A 22745-nucleotide genomic window follows, 5' to 3' on the forward strand; every position below is an offset into this window, starting at 1 on the left:
CACACAAAACTGCATTTACGCACAGATCCTGTTACGAGTGCACGAGTATTTTTGAGACTCATTTCATGCTTCGGGAGCTCCCAGATTTGTGTGTAGATAGACCTGTCGCGATGAACAATAAATCAATTAATCATACGATAAATTAAAACTATCGACGTCATTTTAATTATCGGCATTATCGTCTCTTCCGGCCTTTTTCTCTTTCTGTTGATGACACTGAATGGGGGAAAAAAAGGATCAACTCTGGTGCTCTCCACTGACCCTCCCTTCCTCATTTTCTCAGTGTAATGCCCAGCGCACCCTACACAGTCTTAGAGCTGTCGGCCCATTTTCAAAACCTGACAGACCACACATTAGCCGACAGAAATCCTAGATATAACGGTTCAATCGGGTTCGATCCTGCCGTGTGGTGTCCAATAATGGGCACAAAATAATGGCTACAAGTCCAGTGAACTAATTTTAAAACCAGGCATTAATCAATGCTTTACTACAATCTACCTGCAATGCATGTGGCTAGTGTCAGTCCTGACTGAATGACTGAACATTCATTCGAAGAACGTGACGTTCTTCGTTTACATCACGTTAACGAAGAACAGCTGAAAAGTTACCGGGTTTATCAACTGCGGTAGCAATTTTGCTCCAACTCCTCCCCTTGTCATTTCTGTATTCTTTGCATGTTGAATAAACATTAATGTTATTCCCATGTATCATCGGGTTGTGTCAGCTGTTTGGGAATCCCCCTCCGTAATTTCCCCTCAGAAAGCCAATCAGAAAGCATCTCTGCTTTCTGATTGGCTCCATGTCACATTCAACAGGCTGCTTGTAAGGCTCCCAGTCGGGGAAAACCCCTGATTTGGATCAGAGGGACTATCTACCATAACACACCACACAATCTTAGAAAGACCAATGTTCTAAGATTGTCTTAAGGGGAAAATCTGGGCAAAAAAATCGTGTAGTGTGAGCTATTGCATCATGTAGTTGGATGTGCCCATTTTCTCTATTTAAATCTAATTATTACTATAGGGCAACATAGTATACAGACTTCATAATCTGCACTCTTTTGGTTGAATGCAGTATTTATTTCCACTTTGGCTGTATGTTGTTTAGTTTTTAACCTCCTGAGACCCGGGCTTTTGTTTGATGTGCATTTTTTATGTCTCCTTACTATTTGGGATTAGTATGACCTAATTTTAGTTGAAATTAAATTTTAGCTTTCTATGTGCTCTTGAACTATGTCAAAACCAATGCCCTCATATGAGGACAATGGGTCTGTTTTTGCATATACATTTCTCCTTGTCATTTGGGATCATAAGGACCCAATTGGCCTAAAAATGAAATTTCAGCTTTCTACAATAAGTGGTTATCTCAAAACCCAATGTCCTCTGACGAGGACATTGGGTCTATCTGTGTGACGATAAGACCATTCAATCAATGTTATTACTTACATCTGTGTTTACAAAAATGTAATGTCCTCATATGAGGATGCAGGGTCTCAGGAGGTTAATGGAGACTGAGAATCTGTTTTATTTTTGTTTTTGGTTGTTTTGTTTATTTTGTTTATCAGTTCCAGTGTTAAGTGTTGTTTTGAAAACGAATGTGTATCTATCTTTGGCAGGAAATCGCATGCGTTATTACGTCATTTCCATTAAATCAGTTTAAAAAGGTCTTCAAACAATATTATCATTTATAGCAATAATTTTTGAGACAATTAATTCTCAGCAAAATTTGTTATCGTGGCAGGCTTATGTGTAGATCAGTGGTTCTTAACCTTTTTAGAGGTACCGAACCCACCAGTTTCATATGCACATTCACTGAACCCTTCTTTAGGGATAAGTAAAATATTTGTCTTTCAAATTTAAGACATAGGTTTATAGGCGCACCTTCAATTAATGGGCTATTTTAAAACTTTTTTCATATATAAGGCGCACCGCATTATAAGGCGCATAGAATAGACACTACAGTAGAGGCTGGGGTTACGTTATGCATCCATTAGCTGGAACTGCGCTAAAGGGAATGTCAACAAAACAGTCAGATAGGTCAGTCAAACTTTATTAATAGATTACAAACCAGCGTTCTGAAAACTCCATTCATTCCCCAAACGAATAAACAGCTATTTTAATTTTTTCCCCGAGGTAAAGTAAGTGATGTGGTATTTTTGTGACACAGTTTATCTTTTAACAACAGCAAGGTATAACATATAGTGGAGGGGAACTTTTCCTCGATTCAATAAACACGTAAAAAACAGTCTGATACTGTTACGCTAAATCAAACGTTAGTGCAATCACAATATATATCCACTTCCGCACCATTGATTTGTTCATGTTAAATTCTCTCGCTGCTGCTCTATTCCCGTGTTCTACTGCGTGACTGATCGCCTTGAGCTTAAAATCTGTGTCATAAGCGTGTCTCTTAATAGGAGCCATTTTGAGGTCTTTACACGAAACCATGCGTACACTGCGCGCTTCTTCTTCTACGGGGGGAAAATGAAGTCGGCGACTGCTTACCGTAGTTGCGAGACCTGTTGTGGCTCAATATTGGTCCATATATGAGCAGCACCGGATTATAAGACGCACTCTCGGCTTTTGAGAAAATTGAAGGTTTTCAGGTGCGCCTGATAGTGCGGAAAATACGGTATATGTTTTTTTTTTTTTCTTTACTGTTACACAAAATGAGCCGTGCATGAACCTCTCCTTAGAATAGAAAAGAATTCAACTTTATTGTCATTGCACTGTCACAAGTACAAGCAACGAGATGTAGTTTGCATCTATCCAGAAGTGCTCTGCTAGATATAAATATTTATTTACAGATGTACAAGACTATGTATGTATGGACTATAAGGGGTTATAGCAAAGAGATATAGATATTGTGTATAAATATAAATATGGGAGCTGTATGCACAGATTATACAGAATATACAGATTATACAAGAATGTTAGGGAATGGATTATATATGTATATAATATGATACAAGATAAATAATGGCAGATAAAATTTACCGGTTGTATGTGTGTGTGAAGAAAACAGTCCGTGATGTGTGTGTGTGCGAGGATAGTCCATGTGTTATTGTTGTATGAGAGGATAGGGGAGTACAGTCCTTATAGTTTATGTTTAATGTCAGGAGACGTTCAAAAGCGTGACAGCTGTGGGAAAGGCGCTGTTCCAGTGCCTGGTGGTTCTGGTCCGTAGGCTTCTGTAACGCCTCCCAGAGGGCAGGAGGGAAAAGAGTGTGTGTGCTGGGTAGGCCTGTCACGATAGCAAATTTTGCTGAGCGATTAATTGTCTCAAAAAATTATTGCGATAAACGATAATATTGTTTGAAGACCTTTTTACACTGATGTAATGGAAATGACGTAATAATGCATGCGATTTCCTGCCAAAGATAGATGCACTTTATTTTCAAAAGAATATTTAACACTGGAACTAATAAACAAAACAATCAAAAACAAAATGGATTCTCAGTCTCCATTAACAAAAAATGTACTTGATAAAAACTAAACAACATAAAGCCAAAGTGGAAATAAATACTGCATTCAACCTAAAGACTGCAGATTATGAAGTCTGTATATTATGTTGCCCTTCAGTAATAATTAGATTTAAATAGAGAAGATGGGCACATCGACTACCTGATGCAATAGTTCACACTACATGATTTTTTGCTCCTATTTTTCCCCTTACAACAATCTTAGAACATTGGTCTTTCTAAGATTGTGTGGCGTGTTACTGTAGGTCGTTGTTGCCGCTCCGATCTAAATCAGGGATTTTTCCCCGACTGGGATCGTTAACGCAGCCTGTTGAATGTGACAGGCAGCCAATCAGCGGATTCTCCTCCGCGCTTTCTGAGGGGAAATTACGTCGGGGAATCCCAAACAGCTGACACAGCGCAACCCGAAGTCCAGCGGACATTGGAGATGATATGTGGAAACAACATTAATGTTTATTCAACATGCAAATAATATAGAAATGACAAGGGGAGGAGATGGAGCCAAATTGCTACCGCAGTTGATAAACCCGGTAACTTTTCAGCTGTTCTTTGTTAGACGTAAATAGGTTCTAATGATTTTCATTCAGTCAGGACTTTACGCTGACACTAGTCACATGCATTGCAGGTAGATTGTAGTAAAGCATTGATTAATGCCTGGTTTTAAAATTAGTTCACTGGACTTGTAGCCATTATTTTGTGCCCATTGTTGGACACCACACGGCAGGAACGAACCCGACCGAATCGTTATACCTAGGATTTCTGTCGGCTAATGTGTGATCTGTCAGGTTTTGAAAATGGGCCGACAATCTGCCGACAGCTCTAAGATCGTGTAGTGTGCGCTGGGCATTACACTAAGGAAATGAGGAAGGAGGGTCAGTGGAGAGCACCGGAGTTGATCCTTTTTTCATTCGGTGTCATCAACAGAAAGAGAAAAAGCACGGAAGAGACGATAATGCCGATAATTGAAATGACGTTGATAGTTTTAATTTATGGTACCATTAATTGATTTATCGTTTATCGCGACAGGCCTAGTGCTGGGTGAGCGGAGTCCTTTATGATTTTCCTGGCCCTTTTCAAACACCGCTTCCTGTAGATGTCCTTGATGGCAGGGAGCTGTGCCCCAGCGATATACTGGGCAGTTTTCACCACCCTCTGCAGCGCCTACCGGTCGGAGACAGAGCAGTTCCCCTACCAAGCTGTAATACAGTTGGTGAGGATGCTCTCAATGGTGCAGCGGTAGAAGTTCGTGAGGATCTCTGAGGACAGATGACTCTTCCTCAGGGTCCTCATGAAGAAGAAGCACTGATGTGCCTTCTTAATGAGTTCTGCAGTCATTAATCTGCAAATCTAATGCAGACTCCATCCTTACCATGATCTTGTTGTGGACAGTTGCAACCCTTTTTGCATCCTTATTAAAACTTATTGCTGCTGTCGTCCTTATGTTATTTTCCTCCTTCTTTATGTAACTAAGGGAAGATTCATTAATTCCGTGATGGCGACCTACAGCCGCATAGCTTCTATCTTCCTTTAGCATGTCCAGAAGTGTAACTTTTTCTGCGACAGTGAGCATTTTCCTCTGCCTTTTGGGCCCGACCGCAAGTGCCTTTGTCAGTGCAGAACGTTTTGTCGACATTATGGGTTTTACAGAAACTTGAAATTGCAAGAGAATTTGCTAACTTAAATTTGTCAAGCTGTTTTACGTACGTGTACATATTTCCCGCAAAGTTATTGACACACAGGTAGAGAAGAAGTGGAGAGACTGTTTAGCCAATCAGAATGCAGAACACAATGCACGATGCAAATCCACGAAGCAGCGAGACCGCAAAAGGTGAACCACGAAATAGCAAGGGTTCACTGTATATTAATGTTTTGCGCAGACTCCTTTTTTTTTTGGACGTTAAATAACTGTAGCATCAAGAATATTACTAAATCACACTCATACATTGACTTGTTCTCTGCCATGCTAACTCACTATTTTGCAGCAGTAATGCCATATTTATTTATTCATTTGTCAAACATGCGTTGATATTCTCAGTAAGATGTCATTAAAATTTCTAATTCCATTGGTGCACACTTTTATGATGAGTCACATTGTCTGCGTTTCACTGATGAGGGCTTCTTCTATACTGTCTTGCACACACCCTTAAATCAGAGGTAACTTGACTCAAAACCAGGCCTGTCGCGATAAACGATAAATCAATTAATCGCACGATAAATTAAAACTATCGACATTATTTTAATTATCGGCATTATCGTCTCATCCGGCCCTTTTCTCTTTCTGTTAATGACACTGAATGAAAAAGGGCTCAACTCCGGTGCTCTCCATAGACTCCCCCCTTCCTCATTTCCTTAGTGTAAAGCCCAGCGCACACTACACGATCTTAAAGCTGTCGGCCCATTTTTAAAACCTGAGACCACACATTAGCCGACAGAAATCCTAAGTATAACAGTTCGATCAGGTTCGTTCCTGCCGTGTGGTGTCCAACAATGGGCACAAAATAATGGCTACAAGTTCAGTTAACTAATTTTAAAACCGGGCATTAATCAATGCTTTACTACAATCTACCTGCAATGCATGTGGCTAGTGTCAGTTCTGACTGAATGAAAATCATTAGAACCTATTTACGTCACGTTAACAAAGAACAGCTGAAAAGTTACCGGGTTTATCAACTGCGGTAGCAATTTGGCTCCAACTCCTCCTCTTGTCATTTCTATATTCTTTTTTTTTTTTTTTGTAATTCAAATTTTTTATTGATTTTCTGAAAATTATCTCACATAAAACAAATACAAAACAAAAAAAACAAAAAAGGCTGGTGCACCACCCCCCCGCACCCCATCATTTCTATATTGTTTGCATGTTGAATAAACATTAATGTTGTTTTCACATATTATCTCCGATGTCCGCTGGACTTCGGGTTGCGCTGTGTCAGCTGTTAAGGATTCCCCGACGTAATCTCCCCTCAGAAAACACGGAGGAGAATCCGTGCTTTCTGATTGGCTATCTGTCACATTCAACAGGTCGCGTTAAGCTCCCAGTCGGGGAACACCCCTGATTTGGATCGGTAACACCACAATTTTAGAAAGACCAACGTTCTAAGATTGTTGTAAGAGGAAAAATAGGATGTAATGTGAACTATTGCATCAGGTAGTCAATGTGCCCATTTTCTCTATTTAAATCTAATTATTACTGAAGGGCAATATAGTACACAGACTTCATGATCTACACTCTTTTGATTGAATGCAGTATTTATTTCCACTTTGGCTTTATGGTGTTTAGTTTTTTTTTCAAGTGCGTTTTTTGTTAATGGAGACTGAAAACCCATTTTATCTTTGTTTTTGGTTGTTTTGTTTATTTTGTTTATCATTTCCAGTGTTAAATATTCCTTTGAAAATAATGTGTATCTATCTTTGGCAGGAAATCGCATGCATTATTACATCATTTCCATTAAATCAGTGTAAAAAGGTCTTCAAACAATATTATCGTTTATCGCAATAATTTTTGAGACAATTAATCGTTCAGCAAAATTTGCTATCGTGATAGGCCTACTCAGAACTGAGTTAGTTGATATCTCCTGTTCTGAAACTGAAAACTACAGAACTGGGTAGGTTTTTTCAGAACATCTGCCTTCTATTCAAGGCTTGTTAACCCTGCTCTCTGAAACGGACAGGGTTTAGAGAGAGAACTGAACAATTCAGTTCTCTCAAACTGAATTGTCTAACCATGTGTATTTTGACTGTATGAAAATTGTCATGATTATATTATTGTAATCAAATTAGTTATTTGAACTTCAGTGTAAATGAATACATTAGCAGTTGTAATATGTTTTACATGTTGATTACTCTCAACATTCAGAATGTCTTTTTTATTGAATTATGTTTTTTGTACTCGTCAGGAATAATTCTGATGTTCCAACCCACAAATAATGCAACCAAATATGTTACTTAAAGTTCACAGTACTTGTTAAATTAAATCTCATATTTTAAAGGTTTGTGTTAGTATCGCTATAAATGATCAGGGAAACTCCTCCCACCCCCTTCCTCATATTATTATTTGGGCAGTTTTTCCAAGTGTAATCAAACCCCAGATACAGTGGTACTCTGACAGCCAGATAATAAGGTAAACAGACAAATCAGGCCACTCTGAAGTCTCACACACTAAATGTTTACTTACATAGCTATATAGCTGCTAAAGAAGATGAATGTTGTGGTTTCCTTAAGCATGCAATGAGAATAAAAAAATCTTCAAAAAGCCTTCCTTATGCAGTTAACAATTCCAAAGTACAGCTACACTTTTATTCTTTTTGGTTGTTTAAAAATCAACTTTTACTTCTTTTTACTTGGGCCTGAGGTAACCCATCTGAGATGATTTGGTTGATGCAGAATACCCATCGTCTGATGGGCATTCCCAAAAACCACTCAGTATTATTAATTATTGTTAATTATCTTTTAAAAATGTAATCCTAAATTTAAATTCTAGGTCTTTACAAGATAATCATTCAGATCAGAAACAATTTCACTCCTGCTACATAAACAATAGTACATGGAACTGAAGGAGCAAAACAAACCTGATGTGTCTGAGTGATGCCATAGAACGTTAATGTTACTGTAAAGCTGATCCCACCCTCTCTCTGCTTTGGTAGATCTTTGACACATTCTAATTTTTCACAATGCCATATGAGCCTACCACAACATTTTCTTTAAGCTTTGCACTGGAGTTTAACTCAATCATTAAGTGCCCTTCATCTTGAATTTATTCTCTACATTGCCATTTTGTGCCATCCTACTTCTATTTTAAAATTGTAAACAAACTAATTCTTGCCCATTGACTTAAAAATTTAATTTCAGTTCATTTCTCTTGGCAGTTAAGTATTTGAATTTCCAAAAATGTCTTAAATGAAACAACAAAATCTACAAAAGTGGAATAAGTGGGGCTCAGCAACTGCAGGGTGCTGCTGTGCTTGGGAACATTTCCTGTTCCATGGGCCCAATTGTAGCTGACTGATATATTTCACTCTACAGTGAAATGGTGTATGGTCAGGTGCATGGTCAGGTACCCAAATCCTGTGAACACATTTAAAGTGAAAGTCACAGACCTTATAGGCTTGCAATTTTACAATGCATAGCAACTGATATATGGTAGCCTCTCAAATGTTGCATTGATACAATCTGTTGCAATTACAGTAACCTATAGCGTGAATTAGCGCTATTATAAATTACTCTGCAAAAATCTGTTATTAGTAAATCAGCCTAATGATAATGCCAACATGAACAATTTGCTCCCAACCAGTTGATGCAAACATGCCTAAATCATATTTTCTTTTCTTTTTGTGACATTTTAAAAGTTTGCTTAAATTTGCATGACAGTTGAAGGAAACATACTGTAGCTATAGTTAAGAACACGCCACCCAAACTCTGAAAAATAAGCCATAGGAATTTCTTGAGTAAAAGAATGGAATCAAAATGTAAATCTTCCTTTATTTTTAAATGTCTAACTTCAAAATATGGTTGCAAAGGCAAGATGTAACCAGCAGTGTTACCTTTTTAGTTAGCTTAATTATGCTAACTGACAAAACTCTTGGAAGAAAGTTTAAAAGTTAAGAAGAGTTTTCACATGTAAATGGAAGTTTCCCTTTATGTTAATGCTTTTTACTTTGCTAAGTAATGTTTTCTTTGGCTCTAAATATCCACATACGTTTGGGCCTTTTAGGTGCCACTGGTCCTCTTTATTATTGCTATTATTGAAGCAGCCTCTGATGACTTCTGTTTTGGATGTAAAGTCAAGCGTTTGCTTTTGTGCAGAGTACACAGGGAGTTCTCAGTGGGTTTTTATTGCTCTTGTGTATTCTGTAAATGTATGCCAGATGGATGCTGCTAGCTCTGCTGTTGCCATGTGTGCAGAAACCCGTCCTTCTCATAGAGAAGCAAAGGTCAAAGAAAAAGGAGGAAGCACTTTTATTTCCTCCTTTGGTTTTACTTCCATTATTAACAGTCGAGCCTTTTGCTCAGAGAAACAGTTGAGCAAGTTTCCAAAAATCTGTTTATTTTTTTTATATATTTCAAAAGAGACACAGACAAGTAACTCACAAATGCACAACACACCAATCAAAACCAAAAGAAAACACATGAACAACTTAAATATTCAAGGTGACAAACATAAGTTGATTGCAGTGAGACAGAGTACTTTAAGTTTGTTTTCTTAGGCATGTATGTTGAGAGTTAGTCCAAGAGATTTAATTGCAGTCCACAAGGTAGGTGTAAGGTGATGGCATTGGCCTCCCTGGATCTAGGCATCCAGACATCAGTGGTTCAGTTTTGTACATTTTTCGGTGCGCCTTTTTAGGGGCGCCTGCGGACCACCATTGGTCCGGGGACCATAATTTGAGAAAGACTGCTCTACAGGAACCAGGGTAGTTCTCCGAGTACACCTTCCATCAGGTAGTACTGGTGAAAGGTGTAGGCCATACCTCCAAGAGACCATACCTCCAAGGTCTCTTGGAGGTATGGCCTAAAATGTACAGGAAGGCGACCATTTTGGGTTGCTTTCCTGCAACCTGTTGGTTTATGAGCTCAGGTCTTTTGTTCAGCATCCAACCTCCCAGTATTTAAACTCCTTGCTGGTTCCTCCCTTCACTTCTCCATTGCTTCCTGTTCCTCTCTGCATACCTCGTATCTGAATATGTTATCTAGTTATTTTTTGTTTACATTGTGTTTGCTTTCTGCTCAAGCTCAGTGTGGATTTTTTTGTAAGTTTTTTTTTTTGTTGCTCATCATTTTCATTAACTACCTTTTCATCATCTATTCCACCTCACCACTGTTCTGCATTTTTTTGTATCCACAATCATTCAACAACATGACAGTATAATCTTTTGACTAATTGAAAATGTTCAGTTTGGTCTACCAAAAAACAATGTATGTAGAAAAATTGTGATGTGGTCCCTTTAAAAAGTTATAATCTACTAGAAAAGGGAGGAATTACAAGATTATCCCCATTTGTGTCATATATCTCTTGGCATCATTGTTATATTTTTACTAAACCCCAAAAAATATTAATCTGTGCTTCTTGCTGGGTTTCAGATGACGTAGCACCAACGTCACCAAATGCAGATGGAGGGCAGGAAGTAAATGCAGCCCATTTGTTTCTGTTGATCCATCATCAAAATGCCTAAAGTCTGTGTCCTGTACAGTTGTTCCAACCGTTCTAATAGACAGAAAGATAAATGTTATTTTTGTGTTTCGAAGGTAGTTGGTCACAAGGGAGTTAATTTTAAAAAACTTACCAAAAAAAAGGAGAAAAGTGGATTAACAATCTACCGCTAAAAACAGGCGGTGTGAAAACTAACAATGCCAGAGTTTGCAGCACCTACTTTCTAATATTTTCAGATATTTTATTGGACAGTTATTTAGAAAGAGAAGCATTCATATGTAAGGTAAGATATATTATTTTTACACCCTAGCTTGGTAGTCCTCACAGTGCTAATTTCGTTACCAGCTAATTCAGTACCAAGTCACTGACAGAAAATATAATGTTTATTCAATGTGACTTTCATGTTAAAAAAAAAAGCTAATTAAATTAAATATAACCTACCCACCCATGCAATCACAGTGAGCTGTGACTATTCCGCCACATGGTTAGCTTGTGGCCGGGAACTATATTCGTGGCCAGACGCTAACATGGGGTTTCTGTAGATTGCTGTGAATGATTGACCTACATTGGACCTGAATCCAGCATCCTACAACGATTCAACATTAATGTACAACTCCAGCATAAATTTGGGTTTATAAAAGGTAAATAAATTATTTACCAGGAGATCTAAGCTCATAGAAATAACATAGGTTAGTTCGTTGTTAGCGATAGCATCGTTGTCATATACTAATTACTTAAAATAGCACAATTCATTACTCACCCTGCATAAACAAGTCAACAGCCATTTAATGCTTCTTTTGATCCTAAATGCTTGACCCAACTTGAAACTAAATGATTGTATTCTCCATGCTTTTGAAAACTTTCTCCTAGCTCGTCGTATAATATGAGCTCTGCAGCTCCATATAGTTATATGGATCGCCTCGACACCTGGTAAATCCTCAAGATTATAAGAGAAGTCTTTTTTTACCGATAACATGAATCATATCCTAAATATGCGTATTTTTTCTGAGATGCCTTGTCTCTTTCAGCCTATTTAGGGCATTAGTATACTCGTGATCAATTTTGCTTTGTTTTGAACCGGAGAAATCCACTTCAATTTCGCGCGTCGTCCAGGTCACGTGTCTGAAACCCAGCAATTGTTGGTTGAAGCTTCCATAGATTGAAAATGATGGAAGTTCTTAGTTTTGATACATTTCATGTACAATTTTTGATCTCTGCCTGTTTATTGGTGCATTCTTTCCCTATTATTCTTTTCAAATAATGGGGCTAAAGCAAATAACCTCACATCCCACTTTACCAATTTTGAGATTATAAATAAAGAGTGACCACATCATGAGCTAGCAATGGTTAAATCTGTTAATGTCCTTTTGTTTGCAGATATAAAATCTCTTATGAATACTGTGCTAAAATATATTTTTTGGTCTTTTGCAGGTTATGGTGAGCGTCACAGTGTGTCATCTCCTAAAGAGGCCTGTGTTTTAAGAAAAGACCCATGCTGATAAATGCAACACCTCACCACACACTCTGTTGTCTGCATAAACTCAAATGCCTGCCTGCCCGTGGGGGAGGTCTGATTAAAGAGATCCAGATTTCATCCACTGGTGTGTGTGAGCTCTTAACAGGGCACTTCTGGCCTGTTGCAGTTGTAGAAATGATAATGATTGCATTTATTTGCAACAGGATTGTATTATATTGTGATGAAATGCACAGAATTATTTTCTACATTTGTTTAATATTTTTTATCATGCTTTTAATCATATAACATGATCATAAAGATGCTCATTGTTCCTGATTACCGTTTCCATGAAGCATCCAGGGGTTCACTGCTTTTTATTTGATTTCTTTTTTTCCAGGCCTACGCTCCCCACTCCAGCGGCCAACATGTTTTGGAAGTTTGACCTACACACCACCTCCCACATCGACCAGTTGCTGGACAAAGAAGACGTGACCTTAAGAGAGCTGATGGAGGAAGATGATGTCCTGCAGGAGTGCAAGGCCCAAAACAGACGGTTGCTTCTCTTCCTCTCTCAGGACCACTGCATGCAAGAGCTAGTCAACCTCATCACCACAGAGCCCCCTGCTGACCTGGAGGAGAGAAGCCGCTTCAAGTGAGACCTACTGATAATGGTTCAGGGGAAAAATTTATCGATGGGCACTATATAAAAGCACTATATTCTTTTTGGAACGTCATGCAGGCTGCAAGGAAGGGTAGAAAAGAGACTGGTAATTAGAATATAAGCCTGATGGTAAAAAGAAGAGAAAATTCATTTAATTCTGTAATGTAGTTCAATATATATATATGTTAAACATTTATTTTTGTCGATTTTGGATTAAGGGTAACTAATAAAACCCAAAATTCAGTCTCTCAAAAAAGATGATTAGCCCCTCCAGAAAGCCGTTTTAACTCAGAAATGTCAGCCTGCTAAGAAAGTTTGTTAATTTGCTGCATATAGGCCTGTCGCGATAAACGGTAAATCAATTAATCGTACGATAAATTAAAACTATTGACGTCATTTTAATTATCGGCATTATCGTCTCTTCCGGCCCTTTTCTCTTTCTGTTGATGACATCGAATGAAAAAAGGCTCAACTCCAGTGCTCTCCACTGACCCCTCCCTTCCTCATTTTACTTAGTGTAATGCCCAGCGCACACGAGCTGTCGGCCCATTTTCAAAACCTGACAGACCAAACATTACTCGACAGAAATCCTAGGTATAACGGTTCGATCGGGTTCGGTCCTGCCGTGTCGTGTCCAACAATGGGCACAAAATAATTGCTACAAGTCCAGTGAACTAATTTCAAAACCAGGTATTAATCAATGCTTTACTACAATCTACCTGCAATGCATGTGACTAGTGTCAGCGTAAAGTCCTGACTGAATGAAAATCATTAGAACCTATTTACGTCACGTTAACAAAGAACAGCTGAAAAGTTATCGGGTTTATCAACTGCGGTAGCAATTTCGCTCCAACTCCTCTCCATGTCATTTCTATATTCTTTGCATGTTGAATTAATGTTGTTTCCACATATCATCTCCAATGTCTGCTGGACTTCAGGTTGCCATGTCAGCTGTTTGGGATTCCCCTCTGTAATTTCCCCTCAGAAAACACAGAGGAGAATCCGGGCTTTCTGATTGGCTACCTGTCACATTCAACAGGTGTTGTTAACTCTCCCAGTCGGGAAAAACCCTGATTTGGATCAGAGCAGCACCAACAATCTACCTTAACACACCACACAATCTTAGAAAGACCAACATCCTAAGATTGTTGTAAGGGGAACAATAGGATCAAAAAATCGTGTAGTGTGAACTATTGCATCAGGTAGTGGGATGTGCCCGTCTTCTTTATTTAAATCTAATTATTACTGAAGGGCAGCATAATATACAGACTTCATAATCTGCACTCTTTTGGTTGAATGCAGTATTTATTTCCACTTTGGCTTTATGGTGTTTAGTGGGTTTTTTTCAAGTGAGTTTTTTGTTAATGGAGACTGAGAATCCATTTTATTTTTGTTTTTGGTTGTTTTGTTTATTTTGTTTATCAGCTCAAGTGTTAAGTGTTCTTTTGAAAATAAAGTGTATCTATCTTTGGCAGGAAATCGCATGCATTATTAAGTCATTTCCATTAAATCAGTGTAAAAAGGTCTTCAAACAATATTATCGTTTATCGCAATAATTTTTGAGACAATTAATCGTTGAGCAAAATCTGCTATTGTGACAGGCCTAGCTGCATAGCACTTGCATATTTGGTCAGTTCATGTTTTTGCATAAATTATGGAATCAATGCTGCATGGAATGAGAGAGATGAGCTTGAGGAGTAATGGAAGCTTGGGTTGCTTTAATAGTTGCCTTCAGTTTGGCTGTATTGTTTGCTCGGCTGTCTCTCAGCCTCCTGTTGACCATAGATGTGTTTAAAATTCCTTGATTGGATTGAAAAAAACAAATTACAATGTACTATTTAATCTGATCAAGATGTGCATTTGCATGCCCCAGGCTTTATTCAGAATAGAGAGACTGAGATGCGCAGAGTTGTTCTGTGACTTCTGAGCACCCAGAATGGACCAGCGCCAGGTTCTAACAACGTTTGAAATGTTACTGCACTCCTTGATTGAGGTTTTCTTCCCTTCCATAGTGTCTGTCCACTGAATGCATGGGTGCATCATGTTAACATGGTGCACACATGCATAGTTAGGTCAGTTTGCTACAATCAGAATAACATGATCCACACTGTTCGGATTATCAATCAGCTTAAACCACCCTTTCATTCTGAAAATAATTTCATTCTGATGGAGTTGAATCCAATCAGAATATTCAAATTGGGATATTTACATGATGTATTTTTATTCTGAACAGTTTACGTGGGCATGTTTATATATGTCCATGACATGTATACATGCATAGTTATCACATGATTCATAGTCAAAAAGACTATACTTTCACATGCCATAGCCGCGCTGCCACAGTAGAATAATTCCGTTAACTCAATAACACTTGGAAATGTTGATATTATTAATTTAGTGCTATGCTCCACAGCAAAGGGAAAACCCGTTGAAGTACAACTCACAAAACTATTTCTGTCTTGCTCTCTGTATTGGCCAACCTACATGCAGACTTGTTGCCATAGCAACTGACAATGCCACTTTATTTCAACACTAAAAACCACTCAAATATTTACCACACAAAGTACAGAACATTCTGTCTGTTGCAATAGTATGGTTTTAGGCTTAATGTTTATTTTGCTATTTTTAATAAGTGATGCACTTAAAATATTTAAGTATAGAAATGTAATCATCCACGTTAATGTCGGAAGAGAGGCGAAAACAATAAATCTATTGCTGCACTTCACTTATTTACTGCAGATGGAGAGTCACAAGACCAATGTCTGGGATCATTAGTGCCCCCTGCAATGAGCCAAGAAAACTGCCTGTATAAATTTGTATAAATCTGTATAGAATTATACAGATTCTATAAACAGCATAGAATCTGTTCTATGCGGTTTATGATCGCTCCTCTGCACACGAAACACGTTATACACACAGTTGATGACAACAAACACTGTACATTATATACATACTTACGTATACTTATATACATACATACATATACATAAATCCATACTGCCATGGATTTATGGGACAAGTTAAATGACATTGTCAGCAACGGACCCTGTTGCGCTTGTTCACGTGTTACAGGTCCCGGTCACACTATCTCTGTCGGACTTGAGCAATGCAGAAGTTCAGTGGACATTTGATATGTTGCATTTTTAAGCATCATGGTGTCACAATAAATAACTTGCTGCATGACTACGAGGCAAGCACAATAGTCCCTAATGCACTGGCACACTGGGGAACACATACAAACTTTATCAAGTGAAGACACATAGCCAAGCGCTAGGCGAGCATGTGTAAATGCATACAGCATTCATAATTCTTTGTTCATAAAGATATATCATTCTACCTTGAGCCTGTGCAAGCAGAGCAAACGCTGTGGCTTTTAAACTTGACGCCTACCTTGCTGCAGTATTCTCTGTCAAAAATGATTCGTGGATTAATATAAATATCAATACAGGTGAAACTTCTCTGCAAGAACACCTTCCAAATTGTCCAGTTTGAGTGAAAGGTGGCATGCACAATCTAATCAGCTTCATCAGCTACAGAAATCAAATTCTCGCCAGGCTTATATGTATATATAAGGGAGACCTAGGAGCTGTGTGTGGGGAGTTCTCCAGAAATTAACATCATTGCCACAGTTTGGAGCGGGTCACACCCCAGACAGTTCTGACTGCTCCAGTAAATGAACTGATCCTACTCATGTTTGTCCGTCCGCTTATCATTGTCCCTAATCAGACCAATTACAATGGACTTAGTTAACCAGACCTGGTTAACTGCACTATTCTTCTACTGACCAGAAGAATAGTTCAGAGAATAGTGCCTCTGGTTGGCGCCAGTGCTGGTCATCCATAAGCTTCTGTTCTTTAGAAATAAACACTTGAAATAAATTAGCAACTAATCTGTATAAAATGATTTTCCCTCTTTGAATTTCATTTCTGAAATCAGTTGACTTTTTTGCAATTTCCTTTTCTATGTAATATTTGATATAATTTATTACAAGAAAATACTTCAATTCTGTTATGTTTTTGTTGTACAAACAAGTATTCTGACTGTCATGATTTTGTCTTGGAAGGTTTCCAAATATAGCTTGTGAGCTCCTGACCTCAGATGTGTCCATTATAAATGATAAGCTTGGTGGGGATGAATCTCTCCTTGAGACGCTCTACAAATTCCTGGATAACGAGCCGCCCCTTAATCCTTTACTCGCCAGCTTCTTCAGTAAAACCATTGGCAATCTGATTGCCAGGAAAACAGAACAGGTTCATTAAAAAAATCTAAGAATTCAGCTTAGAATCGATTTTTTTGGTCACCACGAAAATTCTAATAATTTTTCATTATGTTTTTTCAGGTTATCACATTTTTAAAGAAAAAGGAAGGCTTTATTGGTTTGGTGCTTAAACACATTGATGCCTCTGCCATGATGGACCTGCTTCTTCGCCTTATCAGTTGTGTGGAACCTGCGCCTTTAAGGCAGGAAGTGCTTCATGTAAGTTACCAAAAACGCTTGCTTTTACAAGTCTTCAGAACAATTTTTGACAGCATTTTGTCCTTTTCCAGTGGCTAAATGAGGAAAAGCTGGTACAGAGACTCATAGAACTTATTCATACTGGCAATGATGAAGAAGTATGTCATCTCAGCCGGACCTACTCAGTTTTACTACCACTTAGTACTTTAGTATTAACTGAAACATTCCTCTCTGAAATGAATAAATTGTTTTTATTTTCAGAGACAATCAAATGCGTCCCAGACACTTTGTGATATCATCCGCCTTAGTCGAGATCAGGCCAATCAGATGCCTGATAATGTGGAGTGTGACCCACTATTGACTGTACTGGAGTCGTAAGTTTTGAATGACTGTTAGTTTCATAGAACAAAATCAGCCATTGCAAACACAAACAAACCTAACTATGTCAATACTGATCTCCAGATATAAAGGAAAAATTCTGGGTATGATTATTCCCAGGAATCATAAAACAAAAAATACTTGGAACATATCTCTCTGTGTGTCTTGAATCCTTTTTAGTGTCATTTTTAAAAGCATGTTTAAGGTATACTTATTCAGAGGCTACAGATGTAAAAGGAAGGGTCAAGTTAATTCTCTTAGCAAAGCCCGTTGAACAGTAATTTTTCTTTAGATAATTCTTATGTATTTACATCGGAATAGTTCCTTATGCTACAGGAACCGATGGAAGACTTGTGCTTGTATGCTTGCTTTTTTTTTAGCCTTTTACTTCCGTGTTTTCCAGGCAGGAAACTGTAACAGGGCTTCTCAAGAATATGTTTGAGGGGGAGAAGAGTGAGGCCTCCATTGTTAATGGAACTCAAGTGCTACTTACCTTATTGGAGACCAGAAGGTCTGGGTGAGTACCATGTCTTTTCCCATCAAGCAGCCATGAGATGATTATTCACCTCACGTTTAGTGATACCCTTTTATCAGTGGCGGGCCGTGTATTTCACCCCTAGGCCTTCAGTAGTGCTCCGTCTGAATCAATCCAACCCTCAATAACTATTTTAAGGCTATAAAAAATCTACTGCAGGTACAGCTGCGACACACATAAAAAAAGCATAAAAAATAACCTGATAAAATTGCAATACTATTTAGGAATATAGCAACGTTTTACTCACCAAAAATCCTGATTGTACACAAAATCTATCCTCCTTTCTATTAAAGTTCCTGCTTGCCCAAAAAAAAATGACACAGTCTATCAGTCTTTTTAAGATTTCCCTATTTTTCTTCACCTTTTTGTTGTGGAGCTCCGTTTCCCTGCGCACTTGCTCGCTCAGCTGTAGATCCACTCTGGTTTCCCCAAAAGTTTTGGAAAGCACCGTTGCTTGTAAGTGTCCAGCAGTGCTTTGATGCCTCGTTGCTGCCTTGGTTAGGCAAGTCAAATTTACAAATCCAATGTGGCTCCAAACACCATGTCGATCAGTGGCAAATAACAAGCACTCCCAGCAATACAATTTGCAGCATTCCTCGGAGCCTGTGAGCCAGGAGTACCGCTCGTAGTTAGTAGACTGAAAGTGGTGGACAAATCCTTTTCCCGGTTGTGACAGGCTCGCTAGCTTCGGAGTTGCCCGACCTTGCTTAACAATGTCCAGCTTTTCTTGAAAAGTCCGCCTTGAAAATGGCTTTGACAGTAAATCTCCAACCAAATCCATTTCTTCTCCTCCTTCACCCATTGTGGGTTGACAAAACAGCTATTAAATCAACACAACAATATCTTTGCTTGTGCAGCTCGCTACAGATGCAGTTTGCTAGCTCTGGCTAGTACACTCTTTGACTATCCAATCAGAGCGTGTGAATACGCTGACGTTTCCGTACGCCTGCTAGAGGGCTGTGGTGTTGCCAACTCAAAATCTGATTGGTTGAAGCAACAGTTTGATCAACATTTATTTTATGCTACAGGGCCCGCAGAACTGATTGTGAAGGCCTCCAGGCAGATTTCTTTGACCCTGGCAACAAATAGTGGCTGAAATGTGATTGGTTAAATGCTTAAATATGAAAATACACGTCTGGAAGCAGCGCAACCAGGGGGTTAGCAATGAAAGGAAGCGGACAGACCATTTGGATTTATTTAATACGTATTCATGGACAAAATATAATTAACATCAGTCTGTGATTCAGATATTTTTAGGCCAGCAGAGAAGGCCTTGCAGGCCCTGACGGCCCACCACTGCCTTTTATGCTACCAAACCAGACTTGACCAGCTGAAGTATTGAGCCCACTATGTCTTTGAAATTCTGCTCTATTACTCAGCTGTCAGGATTAGACATTTTACCAGTTGAATGTTAAAAGGAAGAGAATTATTTACTATATCTCACACGTTAGATTACACGGTGCAAAATTTAAAGTCCAGTTTAATGCCTTCAAGCTGAAATTCATGCACTTTTAAAACTGCAATATATAACTTTTATAAAAAATATATATATATTTTTTACATATTTGTTAAAACTGTCACCATGTCATGACAGTGTAATATGAGATGGATAATTTGTGAAAAAATCGATCTCTGCCTTTTCCCAGTGTTACTATTGCCGTCTGCAGAAATACTGATTGGTCAAAAACGACCAATCAGATCCAGAAGGAAGGCCTTAGGGCTGTCAATCTCCTTAATGTACTTGCTGCCTAATGTACTAATGCCAGAGAAATAACTTACTGTTCCAGGAAAACTGTGCAGTGTGTACACAATCATGATTGACAGCACTAAGATCCGGGGTGGAAACTAGCACCCCCCATTGGCCAAATGCGGGTAAAAATATGAAGTGGCATGTGAATTTGAGCAACTCACCCGCCACTGTGTCAGGTTGGCAATTTGAACTGAAAAAAACCCTGCGTTCAGTTTGAACTCCCATTCAGGGGAGGAGTGACCGTCTGCCCTGGGCGTCTAGACTGATATGTGCATCAGTCTAGACGCCCAGGGCTGTCATATTTTTTATTTATTTATTTTTTACCTCTCCAGGGGGTCTTTTGTGGGCTCTAGTGTCCCTTATATGAAAGTAGGCTGACAAGAAAGGGGGAAGGAGAGGACGGGAAGACATGCGGCAAATATCGTCTGGTCCGGGAGTCGAACCCGCGACGGCCGTGTCGAGGACTCAAGGCCACCAAACATGGGTCACGCTATCCCCTACGCCACCACGGCACACCCCATGGCTGTCATATTTTAACAAAAAAGTGTATTAAAATAAATTTCTATCAACCACAACAGGATTTTATTGATGGACATTGGGCCTTACCCAATGAAATCTCTCAGTCCTCCTTGGCCCGCCTCTCCCTTCTCCTCTTGCAAAGTTTCAGCTAACTAGAGTTGAAGAGAAGTGAGCGAATTTGTGACAAGGCAGGCCAGCAAAAGCTAAAAAGCACCTAAGCCCACTCAGAAAAATGTGTCAAACTAACTGATATATTTACCACACAAACTGACTGCTGGAGCATATCCAGAAGCAGAGAAGGAAGGGGAATTAGTGATTAGTGAGGAGGGGGATTTGTTGTTATTGGAGGATGATGATGAGAGTGCTATGACCAGAGACAGATTGAGGAAGAGGTCAGATTAGCTGCTATCAGCCCATGCTTTATTAAGTTAAATTAGTCTGAATAAGAACATATATATGATAAACTTGTCAGTAAACCTGTTTTCTTAGAGTTAAGAATAAATCATGTTTTATATAATTTGTTTGTACTGATGGGGTTTGTAAATAAAAGAAAAAATAGTGGCTGGTAAAAAAAAAAAAAAAATTCTATCTCCATCCCTGACTAAGAACCTCATCCTGGCTCTGATTGGTTGTTTTTAGATGGCACTGGGAGAAGGAAGTGGAGCTTGATTTTAATTTAATTTTTTTTTCTTCACAGATTGTGTCTCATGCAATACTGTCATGATGTAATGACGGTTTGAACAAATACGTAAAAATATATTTTTTATATTTTACATACTTGCATACTATTTTACAAACTAATCGCACTTAAAGCAGGCACTACCATAAAGTGCCTGTAGGAATCCATCAGGTTGTGCTGCTGCACCTTTTGTGCCATCTGTGTTTGGCATAAAAGAGGCTGAACTATTTTATGCCAAACACTTTTAAACAAACTGAATTAATAAAAGAACGTCAACTCACCAACAATACATCAGAGCTATACAGTGACATTGGTCTCAATTTGTTTTACTTTTGATATGTTGGCACACATTATTGTGAGCATGTGTGAATCACCAAAAGGAACAAAGCTGTTTTAATAAGATATTTTCTGAACTGGTAACTGGTGTTTGTCAAAGCAATTCCCAAATACATTCAAAGAGTTACCGTTTCCCAGAATCCCACACTTCATTATAGGTTTTCCCAATACATAGGTTTTCCCTATGTGATGTGATAAAATGGCATATTTTTTTTCAGTTTCACTTTGATGACCAGTCACTGTATGTACATCCACTATTTTTCGTTTATAGATTCCATTCCTCCCTGGCTGAATATCCGGTGAATTTCTTTATACTCCCCTCTTCTGTCTCATTTTAACTTTACAAAATAAATGAACTTCCATCAGAAGTCAATCACCTCTGCTAAACATCAGTGTTTTTACATGTTTTCCATTCAAATATAGAAAGTTGTTTATTTGCAATACTTCATTAAATGTAGTCTATGGGGGAATTTTTTGGCCATAATTCGAGAGCACACATTTTCAATCTGGATTACATGTCTTTTGTTCTCAAAACTAAGTAAAAGTATTAAACTTTTACTTATATTTTCATTTTGAAAACAGGATTCATGTCTTTCTTCTCAAAACTTGTAATGTACTCAAAACTTCTCTTGGTGGTCTTGCAGAACTCTCTGTTTGTTTACAAAACGTTCTCTGCTTGATTTTTAACAAAAAATACACCGTCTGCTGGCAACCACACCAGTAGAATGAAATTGTTGTACTGGGTGTGTTTGTTTCTTTCTAGTGAGCGTGCCTGTGTGGCTACTAATATTGTAGTACTCAAGACTGGTCTCGACCACTTTTTGATGGTCTCGTCTCTGATTCGACCACATTTAGTCTCTGTATTGTCTCGGTCTCTGGCTTTGAGGACTCGGGATTTTATTTCAAGATCGGTCAAGAACACAACTTTATAATTATCACTTAACTGCCATCATATTGTCCAGTTTATTTATTAACATCTATGCAAAACATACCAATTAAAATTCAAGCAACAACGTGGCTTACTAATTAAGTGTTTCTGTTACCTCTGTCACATTTCGCCTTCCCATTTCACGCGCACGCGGCGCTCCAAGACATGCTCAGGTGTTTTTTCTGAGCGGCAGATGTCTGTCTAATTGTCGGCAATAGAATCCCGCTACATAAATCATAAGATATGGCGACATGTAAATTCAGCAGCGCTTCGCTTTTACAGATGGTGGGGACTACATCTAAATTTTATCGTCACTTAGAAAAGAAGCTCAAAGAAAGGGTAAGCTATGTGGACGTGATGTTAACAAAACTAGCAGTGAAGGGACAAATTGTATGAAAAAAGCTGTCACTGGTGTTGACTGA

The 22745-nt window shown here is 38.5% G+C and overlaps 1 protein-coding gene across 1 annotated transcript in view; it reads left to right on the plus strand.

Moving 5' to 3' along the window:
* Positions 1-22745, plus strand: part of LOC102221355 (serine/threonine-protein phosphatase 6 regulatory subunit 2-like) — a 48529-nt gene that overhangs the window by 4177 nt on the left and 21607 nt on the right. Inside the window, exons 2-8 of the mRNA XM_005814427.3 lie at positions 12057-12226; positions 12479-12733; positions 16806-16992; positions 17082-17219; positions 17291-17356; positions 17460-17572; positions 17980-18093. Coding sequence (XP_005814484.1) covers positions 12507-12733; positions 16806-16992; positions 17082-17219; positions 17291-17356; positions 17460-17572; positions 17980-18093 — 845 coding nt within the window. The 5' untranslated portion in view covers positions 12057-12226; positions 12479-12506. The remainder of the gene's footprint in view (positions 1-12056; positions 12227-12478; positions 12734-16805; positions 16993-17081; positions 17220-17290; positions 17357-17459; positions 17573-17979; positions 18094-22745) is intronic.

The sequence above is a fragment of the Xiphophorus maculatus genome, chromosome 17, assembly GCF_002775205.1.
Source record: "Xiphophorus maculatus strain JP 163 A chromosome 17, X_maculatus-5.0-male, whole genome shotgun sequence".
Lineage (NCBI taxonomy): Eukaryota > Metazoa > Chordata > Actinopteri > Cyprinodontiformes > Poeciliidae > Xiphophorus > Xiphophorus maculatus.